This window comes from Ictalurus furcatus, chromosome 9, assembly GCF_023375685.1.
Source record: "Ictalurus furcatus strain D&B chromosome 9, Billie_1.0, whole genome shotgun sequence".
Classification (NCBI taxonomy): domain Eukaryota; kingdom Metazoa; phylum Chordata; class Actinopteri; order Siluriformes; family Ictaluridae; genus Ictalurus; species Ictalurus furcatus.
The window spans coordinates 20,653,659-20,666,066 of record NC_071263.1 but is presented as its reverse complement, the minus strand read 5'-3'; the positions used below and the strand labels follow the sequence as shown (position 1 = coordinate 20,666,066).

Below are 12,408 nucleotides of genomic sequence, written 5' to 3'. Positions count from 1 at the left end.
GGTCTCTAAATGTTTGCCTACAAATGTGGGGAGTGCTATCCAAGCTCCTCCGCCTTTGTCCGGCGAGGTTTGAATGAGTAATTCAGCTTTTGTGCGGCTCGATTGAGGGGGCAAACAGAAAGACAAGATTCTTGAGCGCTCAAGCCCCCTTTCCATGGTTATGCCCACCTTTTTTAGGGACCCCCCCCCAAACTGCTTCTGACATCACCCTTAGGTGGAGAGGAGAGAGTGTTAGATCGGAACAGTTAAAAGTGTCCCCGAAATCCTAAAAAGCGCGCTTTGTGCTTTTGCCCTGAAGCATGCCAGCACGGGCACCAAACGTTTGATGGTTTTAAGCTACCCATAAGATGTAGCGCACCGGGCTATCCACCTAGAACACAACAAAGAAATATCGCAACTATTAGTCGCTTGATCTCCGGGGATCACCATGGCAACAGTATGCGCGGGGAAAGAATTCGCTGGCGGGGAGCGCGCGAGCTCATTGGGGGGTATTGAAGGGGGATTGAGGTCGCTGATTGGCTCAAAGGAAGCACCATAACTACACGAAGTTTATATTCATTCAGCTTGTTCAAGTGGTTAAACTACTGCAGTGAGAGGGCAGCCAAGCTGGACAGCGTTTCTGCACAAAACAGTGAGTTCTGCTAGAGATAGTTTGAGATTTTTGATAAAGTTTATATCAATAAGTTGACATCTTTAAGAGCAAACATTTGCAATGAATACTGGGCGACGTTTGCTTAATTTTTGATGATTTCCTAAGGGACCAATCATATGCTGTAATCTGAGCATCATCAGCCCCAAATTAATTTTACCTGGACCTTAATAGGTTCCACTCAGAGCTGTTATTACTAATGTATTTATTTAGATACATTTTCTTTTCAGGAACCATTTATGTTTCAGTTTCTTTGCGGAAGGGTTCCTCAAGACACTTAATGTGATGCAGCCCAAAGAACTCATGAAACATGATTCAGGAACGTTTTGTTTTTAGATGGAGCGAAATTCATTTGTATTCCTTTTTTTCATACAGAGTGACATTTGTGGACGCGGAATGGCTTAAAAGACAAGCGCTGGTTAAAAATGGCAAGCTCTGATAGCGAAGTGAAAACCTTACTTAACTTCGTGAATTTGGCTTCAAGCGACATCAAGGCAGCCCTGGACAAATCAGCCCCCTGTAGACGCTCCGTGGACCACAGGAAGTACCTTCAGAAGCAGCTAAAGCGTTTCTCACAGAAGTGCCCGAGGACGCCTCGGTGCCACACACACAGAATCAGCGAGTCCAGTGCTGCTAAACTGACCGAGGACAAGCGTGTTATGTTTACGCACGAACGTGCTAAAAATGTGCTTTTGAACGAAACGCAAGCTACGCATATACGTGGAGAAGAGAACGTGGATGGAAATCCAAACAGTGAGAACCGGAGCGCACCGGGTCACATTCCCATGCGCAAACGCCAGCTTCCGGCTTCCTTCTGGGAAGAACCGCGCTCCTCTCACATCAGCTTTGAATACGCGTGGAAAAGCCACTCAGGCGGGACTGTAGGGTACGGATCTTCGGAGGGTGATGGAGAGAAAAGGACCACGATTGAAGATGAACTGAAAGCAAACTCGTGGCTGCGCGTTCGACGGGGATCTTCGGACCTGGAGCCTCTCAGGGTGGATCTGACTTCTACCAACGTGGCCGTGTGCGCGTACTGTCCGCTTCAGTGCCACGGACACCGACTCCTCCACAGCCACCTTATAACGCCTCATAGTGCATTTACCGGACCGGGGCTCAGGGCTAAAACACCCGCGACTGAACTGGACATGCAAAAAATCAAAGATGAACTGAAATACAGTTCAACGCACGTCGTGGTCAAGCCAATTCCAACCAAACCGGTTTCTTCCTCCATTTTCAGCGTGTTCGGTTTTATATAGCCGTCTGCGGATATGCCTGAACATTACTATCATTAGTACAAATGACAAAGACTACGAACTGTAAATACTTGGTCATTCAGAGAGTTACGTCTGTATTCATTGTCTTGATATGTAAATATTGACGGCAGTTAGAAGCCCTTAGGCCTGCCAATGTCTTAATGAAGCACTTAAAGGGCCAATAAACATGTAGCATGCTCAGAAAAAAAATAAGCTATAAGCTCATGTTACTGAGGCTGGGTTTAGTCTAGTGTTTACCAAGACTGTTCTAGAAACTTTAATTAACACTTAATAGGCTATTAACCTTTTGGAATAGTAAGTTGGAATATTATACTAGGGTTAAAGTATATATCATTATGGATTGCTAATGTTGTGTCTTCTGTACAGAGAATGGGACATTTCATAACAAAGGATAATTCTTTACAGAGTTTGGATAAAATTGGATAATACACGTAAACACTGATATAGTCATTATGATTAGAATGTGCTACCAGCTACCTCAAATATTACAGAGTCAACAAATCAACTTAAAAATATAACTTTAATACCAATATGTGTTCCTTTTCACAGTCCATTGCTTGGCTGTTTGGCTTCATGTATGTCCTTTTCACACATCTTATATTATATTCACCTTATGCCTGTGAATGCATAAATCATCTCAGATAACCTAAAACCCATCTAAAAAAATACATCAAGTGAGCTTCTGAACAAGGTTTCTTCATGTTTCACCTGTATAATTGATGCACTTCACTAAGAATGCACATTTTGACTTGATGTAGGGCCCATGATATGGTAAAGACTACCAACCCAAAAACACACATCACATGATTAAAAATGTTCTCATTTTTCAGTGAGGAGACTTTACATTATATGTAAATGTTGTTTCCAGTCACAACACATGTGAAGCTTGTTCAGTCTCTGTGTTCCAGTGTAATAGTTACAATTACCAGTATGTAGATAATCATCATTTTGGCTATGTTGTGGATAATGGTTAATTGTAATTGTATACCTATTATAAGTATTCATCATAAATTTGAAGTACCTCAAATGTGATCTCTCATCTCTTCTTATAAATAGATAAAACTGTGTGCACAACCACAAAAAGCACAACTGACACAAACTGTCCAAACAAAGTTAGAATAGAAATCTCAAATAACTTGCAATTTATGTGTGAGTTGACGTGAGCTTTAGGACTGTATATTCTGTAGTGTTGTCCTGTGAACAACACAGATAGTGGAGCAGTCTGCCCGGTATTGGAAGAGTATTTAGAGATGTCAGTCTCTGGGCACCAACTTGCTCTCGAACCTTCAGCCTGCACAGATGCATCAGTGGACGAGGTGATGCTGTGAAGAAGTTTTACACAGGTCAAAGCACAATAATGCATGTAATGCAGTGGTATAATATGCACTCCACTGCAGTCTATTCGTTCCAAGGCAGGTCCTTGGAATTGATTATAAATGAAAGAGAATTACATATTAAACTATTTTTTTTTTAAAAATCAGAAACCTCTACTTACATGCTTTTTCCTTAATGGCAGCCCATTCTTTTTTGCTTTTGAATAGTTCAATGACTCTGCAACACAGCTGGACATTTCCAACATAATCCAGTAGCAAGGTGATCAGAGGTGCGGCCATATGACTCACAGAGGAAATCCACTCACAAAACTGGAGATGGAGATTGGGCACAATAAAGAAGTCTAAGTATTTAGAGCTGTATCAGAAGCATGAAATATGTAGACTACTATGTAGTACTAATTTAAATGACATTTAGGAATATTAGTAAATTGTAATTTTCAAATAGGCATGCTTGCTTAATTTAAAATCACAGGTTTACATGGACATTAACTTGCGTTTGAAACATACTTTCCTCTGTTCATTTCAGTAATATAAAAATGTTCCTTTGAAAATATAACAGTAATATACTATTAAGAATACTTCCTAAGAAAGTTAAGGCATCTGCGAAGGTAAGATATAATGTTTTCAACAAAATCAAAGCTTGGTTTATTGGGTGCTAACCTTCTTTACAATGAATATACTAGTGGAATTAAACAATCCATGGTAAAATATATTAAACATCTGATACAAAACTTTTTTTAAAGCTTTGAATTCATTACCTAGAAAATTTAAGGAAACATTTTTAAATGGAATAGTTTCATTTAAAAATGAAAGTATGAAGAATTGTTTCCAACTTGGCTGATAGACATCTAATAAATTATCAGGAATAATACACTTCCAGTTCAAGTTGCACTGCCTCTTTTGTAGCTGAATTATGAATGTAGGGGAAATAATAAAAGTATATATAGCTATATTATAGAATCAAAAATAATAACTTTGAAGGCTAAGATACAGTTTTTGTACCTGTAGATTTCTGGTTGTTGATTCAGTACAGATTGTTTGTGATGGAAATGCATTTCCTGTCACTGAGTGAGTCGTCTGGTCTGTGTCCTCCATTCTGCTTTGGCTAGCAAGTTGCCTGCTGTCTGTATGGTCACACCTGAAACATTCCTGTGCCTCACATCCATTGTCCAACAGATACTGTAAAATTCCCATGCTATGCATATATAACAGCACTCCTGGAAAATCAGTGGGATGAGCTGGTACATGAGCATTAACATCTGCTCCATGTTCCACTAGTGTAGTTATAGTCCTAAAACAGCCGTGTCGTAGTGCGACTAGCAGTGGGCTGAGGGGGTCCAGATTGGGGTTTGCACCAGCCTTGAGCAACAAGTCCACAACCTCTCCATTACCAGCTGTGACAGCGCAGTACAGAGCTGTGCTGCGTTGGTCATGGAACATTGATGAGCGTTCGTGGGACAGACTTGCATTAACATCACAGCCTGACTTGATCAAGAAGCTGACAACTTTTTCTTGGTTGAACTCAGCTGCCAGATGAAGAGGAGTGATGCCACTTTGTCGTATTTTTGCACGACTAGTGACAGGCAGCAGTAATGATACAATCCTAGGAAAATAAAACAACAAAACAAATAGTTAGCATACACTGAATAGTTAGCATACACTGAACAGAAAACTAATAGTTAGCATACACTGAATCACTACTTATTTATCCTATGTGTTGATATATAGACCTTGGCTTGATTTTAAAGATCATTTTAACAATTTGTACTCTGTAAACTTTAGCACACTTGAGCTGTTGGGTCATTCTTGACAGCTGCAACCGAAGGTCAGTGTTTTGTTTGCATCACCTGTCAAGGCAGGCACTCTCGATATAACGCACTTTGTCACACCACCTGCTCTCCCACCCCACCCCCATCACCAAAATGACTTGCTCCTCCTAAAAGGGAGCCATCACATGGAGTCACTGTTGGGTTACATCATACCGTTGACATACACCTGTCATTGACAACAGCTTCTACTACAGCTGTCTAGAAGCTGCTATTTTAAAATCCATGGAATGGCACATTATTAGCAAACAACTTATGGATAATACAAAGATATCTGTATTTGGCAGATGATTGCGCTTACTCTTCATGGCCATGCTGGGCAGCAATGTGCAAAGGCAGAAGTCCAGTTTTGGAGCCTTTGTTGGCATCTGCATGGTGTCTGAGCAAAAAGTCCACTGTGTCTCTATGACCATGTTTACAGGCTTCACTCAGAGCAGTAGTCCCTTCACATGACTGTAGGTTCACGCCAGCACCTTTGAAGATATAAAACAGCTGAGCTGTCATGAACTTTAATGTTCCAATCAACTTTATTTAGAAGAACAAATGCAAAACAAGGTAAAAAAACACACTTTAGAATACAGGAAAATGTTTTTTGTACAGCAAATGTAAATGACATGTCCACTTGGCTCTTTGAGTTATAATGATCTGCAATGTCAGTTCATGCTGCTATGACCCCTCTATCTTTAGTTATCAAACTGAAACAGATATTACACCCACTATACTGTATTACATATCCTTACACTCAGCCAAAGAGTAGTCATGGCAATCTGAAAAACCGGGCCATGGCAATCAGAAAAACCTAATCCTTCTTAAGTAATGACTGCTTATATATGTATATGACTAATAAAATATTATGCTTATAATATAGTGAGTAACTGTGTAATATATATTTTAAACAAGTTGTCCCACAATTAATAAGGTAGTAGAAGACTTCAGAGGTAAGCAGAAAACTAGAACAGTGGTTTTACTTAAGGTAGGGCACTTTTTGGGGCACTCACTTATCGAATGGAGCAAGTCCTCTGCATAAAAGTAATCCATTTTGTAAAGAAATGCTGTTTGTCTGAGTAATGTTGGTAATTTGCCACAATTTTAACCTAATCTGAAATCTAAATAATTATTGAGTAATAAAATCAAACTATCTTCTTCTTCTTCTTCTTCTTCTTCTTATTATTATTATTATCAATACAATATTTTATAATATTAAAAAAATATTGATACAATAATATTTATAGGCCTTTTCCTGATATTCCACATCTAATTGTTCTTGCAATTTACAAAATTTACACAGTTTTATCTAGATTACAAGATTTTATTTCTGATTAGATCCAGAGCACGTACAAGGTTGACAACAGTGCTCAATAAGGGGTGCTGTCACCTTACATGTGATAATTTTGCAAACACTGTTATGCAATGCAATTTACAATCCGGTAGCTGAAGGTTAAAAGTCTTGCTCAAGGGCACAAGAGTGTCTATCTGGCAAGTCTTTTGAGCACAAGTTAAGAACCTTAACTTCAGAGTTATAACCATCCACTACTAGTCACCCGATATGAAATGTACTAATTAAATGTAATTAGGAACTCTTCAGTTAATCTGCTCTATCCATGTCTATTTCTGATTAGCTGATGCATGTTGTATTTATAGAGAAGGCTAGGAATCTTGCAGTGCCATGTTCACCCACCTCAGCTAATTAAATATTGTAAATAAGAATTGCCAACTTGATGGCATATTACACCTACACTACAAAGTTACTGAAATATCAGTTTGTCATCTCAGCCACTTGACCTCCTGTCAGCCTTCCAGTGATGATGAAATGGTATAGGTCCAGGGTTTATGCTGGCCTACCTTTACTAATGAGGTAGTTCACCATCTTTGTCCTGCCATGCCGAGCTGCCTCTATGAGTGGAGTGATACCGTAAGAGTTGGTGGCTTCAATGGCAGCTCCGGCCTGCAGGAGAGCCTCACAGAGCTGTGTGTTCCCCCGTCTCACTGCTTCATGGAGAGCTGTCCAGCCACGATGGCAGCGCTGGTTTACTGAGCCTCCAAATGCTAGGATCAGCCTCACAATGTCAATGCTCTCTTTTTCACAAGCTGAAGGTACAGACAGGAAACAAGTTTTTAAAAATTGCTATGCTTTGGGAGACTTTTTACTGGTATGGTTTGGGTCCTCTTTTCTCCTTAGATGTAAGGGTCCCTGCATATCAATAAATATATTCTCACTGATCAAATGTATCTCATGATAAAAACTCTCTAAGTGTACATTATTTAGGAGACACCCTTATCCAAAGTGACTAACAGAAGTGCTTTGTAGTCTCTATCAAAATCACATCCTTATGCTAGTTTACTAGTCAGGGGCTAAAAATACCATCAGTCTAAAAACACTGTACAATATGAAAAGAAAACACAAGATGAATGTTTATTTTAAGTTTCTATCCAGCTGGGATTGGTCTTTCCACTGGGCTTTCAAAATGGTTTAATGAGTATAAAATTGATGTAAATTATATACTATGGCCTTCCTATTATTGATTTTGGACTGAAGCACCACCATCATCAAAACACCAACTGATGAAATATCATTGGGAAGACTTGGGTTCATACCTCCAGTACAGTTCCAGATACTGGTAAAATACACTAAGACACTTCTCCTTCACACCCATTTGTATATAGTACATGTGTAGTGTAAAACAACCTTTTGTGCTGTGCAATAACTTTCCTCATATCATTCAACAATGCTCACACATCAAGCGCACACACATAAACGTGTAGTATAAACACACAAAAACACAATATGTTGATACTATAAAGCAGCATGTACCTTTATAAAGTGGTGTCTCTTTGCTTTTATTGCTGATATCTGGGTCTGCACCTGCCTCCAGAAGAAACTTTACACACTCCAGGTGCTTCCCATCAGTTGCAATTAGAAGAGCAGTCTGCTCCTGGAGAGTACGCTTATCTACTGAAGTGGGTTTAACTGTGTTAAATGTGCACACACACACACACACACACACACACATTTGTCAGACTGTGAGTACTGTGTCATAATACATAGCACTGTGTCATGCAGGTATGCAATGCTATGCTACACCTATGACTAACCCTAACCTTAACCTCAGTAACCAAAAGGAAACCTTTTGGCTTTTTAGGTTGTTGTTGTTTTGTTTTGTTTTTAATGAAAGCTGCAGTTTTCCTCATGGGGACCAGTCAAATATCCTAACTAGGTCAAAATTTCCACATATTCTTATCAGTGTGAGGACATGCATAAAAACCTGACCCCCAACCCCCCAGAACACTATTCTTAGCTTAAACTTATCTATTTTGTGTAGCAGATGATAAAGCCAAAGGCACAACAGTCGTTCAACTTGCTGAGCAAGTTTATTTTTCCATGTAAAATTCATCAGAAACAATTACAGCAATAAACTCTGTTCCACTGCAATCTCAGTCTGCCTTTGCTTCCTTGAGCTTTGTCCCAGAGGCAAAGAAAGACAAACTTTTCAGAGATTTCTGTACATTCTGTACAATTGTAAACATCCAACACATGGGTTTACCTTTAAGTAGAGCTTTTACACAGGCAGCCTGCCCATAATAAGCCGCTTCATGTAGGGCTGTCCAGTCTTCCACTGCATTACGGGTTTGGATGCATGATATTGATGTTGCTAGTTCAGTCACGGTCTGGACATTACCTCTCCTAACTGCCAGCATTATGGGCTCCCTGGAAAATTTTTGTCATTTGACTTTCGATGACATAATTACATTACAAGTGCAAATTACACAGGAAATCAGCATTGCTTATTGCATTAAAGTCTTAAAAATATCCTGAATTAAGAAATCTAACTGGGAGCCACTGGAATGATCAGAAGTAAATTGCTGTATTTTAACCCAACTGTCATCACACGACTATATTGCAAATCGGATATTGCACGTTATTTTTGTAAATAAGGCCAACTGGATGAACCATCTGTATTAGACAATAACGAGCAACAAAGGACTCACTGTGATGGGGCTGCCGTGACGTCACTGGGGTCCTCGCACCGCGCTCCGCTGTCAAAACCCTGCTGGTGACTCTTCACTCCACTGGAACGGAACAACGAGAGATATTCTGCATAACTAAACCGCGTCATGTTTAAAGCAAGCGACAGGGACAGAGAGTGCGGGAGAGAAAGAAGAGACAGAGACGGAGAGAAAGAGAATGCTGGAGCTCAGCTGTTGCCGGAGTTAATTTTAGGCATTGACATGGGGGGGGGCCGCTGAGGTTTACCATGTATGAGCAGCTCACACTATCAAAATGACATCATGAAGTGGGCGTGCTATGTACTTCTGTTTTGATTTTCCTGTTGTGCCCGGCGCAGGCTTGCGGGTCGTGTGATCACCACGGTGCGAGTGATAAATCTTACTGGTAATATTACACGATAAATCCCCAGTGTGTTCCTTCTCCAGCTTGACTTCCTTTACCTCTGCAGTGATTCAACAGTGTAGTGAATGAATGGCATTAACGGCACGCATCTCACACCCAGGCTTCCAACGAATTCACTACAATAGTCGAAGGTAAATATGATCACCCAAAGCACTTGTTTTCCTACCAAAGAAATGAAAATAAGACAAAGATCTGCATTAAGCCCACATTGCCTTTTCATTTCTTTCTTTCTTTCTTCTTCTTTTTTTTTTTTTTTTTTTACACAAAACACAATACTAAAAAATAAAGGTTCCAATTGGAAGCAAAAAAGGTTTTTCAGACTGATGCCATAGGAGAACCCTTTTAAGTTGCACAAAGAACCTTCTGCTCTCAAGTTCTTTAGAGAACCACCTATTTACTGGTGCTTTAAAGAACCCAGAAATGATTCTTTGCAGCAGTGCCACAAGGAACCATGTTATCATAAGTTCTTTAAAAACCCTTAGTCAATGCTTTAAGGAACCAAAGTAAGGTTCTTAAGAGTGATGCCAGAAGAACCTTTTCCAGTCCCACTAAGAAGCTTATAAGGGTTCACTTTAACCTTTTAAAGGATGATACATTGAAGAACCAATACACTACTCTGAAGAATCTATAATGAACCATAAAGAACTCCTTTAATCTCCAAAGAACCATATACAGGTAGCTCTTCTCAAGAACCCTATACAATGAAAAATAGTTCTCGACAAGAAGAAGGTTCTTTGCAGAACCTAAGGTGCTGTACAGAACCATATTTTAATGAGTGAATGACAGAATTACATTTACACAACGAAAGGTAAAAAATTGTCTAGTTAGGTTATCTTAAATGCAGCAGGTTGTTGATTTTTCAAAATTCTTTAAAAAATTAGAAAAGCTTGTATTTTTGTTCATTTTTCTATTATGACAAATAGTAGCCTGGTTAAGATGAGTGAATTGCTCTTAGCACTACCACAAAGCTACATATGCAAAACAAACATGTTGTAGCCACTTGATTACATTTGAAGAAAGTAGAAAATCTGTGTAATTGGACATTTCCCCAGTCTACTCCTTTAAAAGCAAGTTGAATGTCCTTTTAGGAAGTAGGCCAGCAGGCTGTGATAGGACTGATAACAGAATGGTCTTCCCATAATTAGACTCCTGAAGATAGAACGTAAATGTCAAGAGACAAAGTTCTGGCAATTTTCCATATACAGTGTAGCTGGTGTGCATTCAGAAATGCTGCCATAAAGCATAATACAGAATATGTTTTGTGTGCTGTAAAAGTGATATAACTGTGATATTGAGAGAGCTTGGATCTTCTTGCAGAATAAAAAGCAATATCATTTTAAAAACCTTACCATGCCATTAATAGTACCTCCAAGTTGATCTGATGGGGAAGCAGGGCTATTTAGAAATGCCACACACCTTCTTACAAACACTTTTAATGGCTGTTCGTGTAGATAAATGAATGCAACCACTAATCTGGATCAGGAAATCCTGTAGGCTAATGCAGCATTGTATTGTATTATCTCTCATAAATCATTTGTAGTATTTGTGGTTTGGTTTAGTCAATCACTTATTTTGCACTGCATGCATACAAGACAGTATGTAGCCGACTCTTTAGCTGATAAATATGAGAAATAATAGCAAACCAATGCACACAGAATTGTGTGTGTTAAAGCATGAAACAAGTAGCAGCACTTATAGCACTTAAAACCTGAAGCACAATACTTTAGCATAAGAAAGATAACTTTTAAGAATCACTGTACTCACATTGGCCTCATCCAGTGCATCTGTCTGAGTCTGCATCTGAGAAACCAGTTTCACTCCCTATTTGAGCTAAAAGGCCAAGCTGCCCTGCCTGAGCTACAAATACCTTTTAAGGATATGCTCAATGTTGCTTAGGCTCATTTGCCTCTGCAGTACAATCCATGCACTTAACTGTGTCAAACTAAATAGAGAGGCAAAGCTAAACAATGTGGTTACTATTAGGTGAAGAGAAAAAGGCATGGCTCCTGGTGGGCCATTTGTTTGAAGAAGCATGTGACCTATCAAGAATCAAGCTAAAACATGCCAGTAGTCAGAGTGGTTATGTTGAACTACTCCTAAGCATGAATGAGTGTGAAAATATACTGACTTCCTATACAGGTTGTATTCCATCCTTGCATCCAGTGTTCCTAAGGCTCTGGGTAAAGCAGTTACTGAAGATGACTGAATGTACGTCAGTGCTACTGTTGTATTGAGAAGTGGTTAAGATGTTGGACTACTGATCACAAGATCATGAGCCAACTGCTGGGCCCTTGAGCAAGGGCTTAACCCTCAACTGCTCAGCTGTAGAAGAAGAAGAAGAAGAAGCCTTTTTTTGTCACATATACATTACAGCACAGTGAAATCCTTTTCTTCGCATATCCCAGCTTGTTAAAAAGTTGGGGTCAGAGTGCAGGGTCAGCCAAGATACAGCACCCCTGGAGCAGATAGGGTTAAGCATCTTGCTCAAGGGCCCAACAGTAGAAGCTTGGTGGTGCTGGGGCTTGAACCCCGACTTTCTGATCAGTAACCCAGTAACCGCTGAGCCTGCTCTTTTCTTCTTCCTTTTTAAAAAATTAGATGAATGTATGAGTTGCTCTGGATAAGGGCGTCTGCCAAATGCCGTAAATGTATGAGAATAGTCCACAATCCAAACAATAGCCAGTGGTGGACCACTTGAGAGCATGAGATAAATGGTAGGTGAGTGACACATTACGAATAGTTGAACTACATTGGGTAACAAACTGACTTACATGCTACATGTACTTGGGAAAATAGATGAGTGCATTTTGTATTTAAAAGTCACATTTTAAAGACTTAAGTGTAGATGCCTGATGCAGGATTCCGCTATAGAGAAAAGGCCCCCGGGGCAGTTGCTGTGACAACAGGAAGAACG

At 39.7% G+C, this 12,408-nt stretch overlaps 2 protein-coding genes across 3 annotated transcripts; one reads left to right on the top strand and one right to left on the bottom strand.

Annotated features, from left to right (window-relative positions):
* Window positions 1-372: 372 nt before the first annotated feature.
* Window positions 373-2,294, top strand: LOC128612371 (protein FAM181A). Its single transcript, XM_053632482.1, has 2 exons — window positions 373-631; window positions 1,025-2,294. The coding sequence occupies exon 2, from the start codon at window positions 1,075-1,077 to the stop codon at window positions 1,906-1,908; it is 834 nt and encodes a 277-aa protein (XP_053488457.1). The 5' UTR covers window positions 373-631; window positions 1,025-1,074; the 3' UTR covers window positions 1,909-2,294.
* Window positions 2,295-2,870: 576 nt separating this feature from the next.
* Window positions 2,871-12,375, bottom strand: asb2b (ankyrin repeat and SOCS box containing 2b). 2 transcript variants are annotated; one of them, XM_053632473.1, is made up of 9 exons: window positions 12,266-12,375; window positions 9,074-9,154; window positions 8,629-8,792; window positions 7,899-8,054; window positions 6,929-7,174; window positions 5,388-5,559; window positions 4,263-4,863; window positions 3,422-3,569; window positions 2,871-3,248 (listed from the first exon to the last, which is right to left on the bottom strand). In XM_053632473.1, exons 1-9 carry the CDS (start codon window positions 12,298-12,300, stop codon window positions 3,070-3,072), a joined length of 1,782 nt encoding a protein of 593 aa, XP_053488448.1. In that variant the 5' UTR covers window positions 12,301-12,375; the 3' UTR covers window positions 2,871-3,069. The 2 variants fall into 2 exon arrangements, with proteins under 2 accessions (XP_053488448.1, XP_053488447.1); XM_053632472.1 differs by lacking the exon at window positions 12,266-12,375 and having other exon boundaries at window positions 9,074-9,633.
* Between the last annotated feature and the right edge of the window lie 33 nt (window positions 12,376-12,408).

Bases quoted from the DNA above. Each gene is read 5' to 3' on its own strand.
- asb2b (XM_053632472.1), bottom strand. From the start codon at position 9,201: ATGACGCGGTTTAGTTATGCAGAATATCTCTCGTTGTTCCGTTCCAGT. The intron at 4,864-5,387 runs GTAAGCGCAATC...TTATTTTCCTAG, and splicing joins GCCCAGCATGGCCATGAAGA to GATTGTATCATTACTGCTGC. The intron at 3,249-3,421 runs GTAAGTAGAGGT...ACTTCTTCACAG, and splicing joins TGCCATTAAGGAAAAAGCAT to CATCACCTCGTCCACTGATG.
- LOC128612371 (XM_053632482.1), top strand. From the start codon at position 1,075: ATGGCAAGCTCTGATAGCGAAGTGAAAACCTTACTTAACTTCGTGAAT.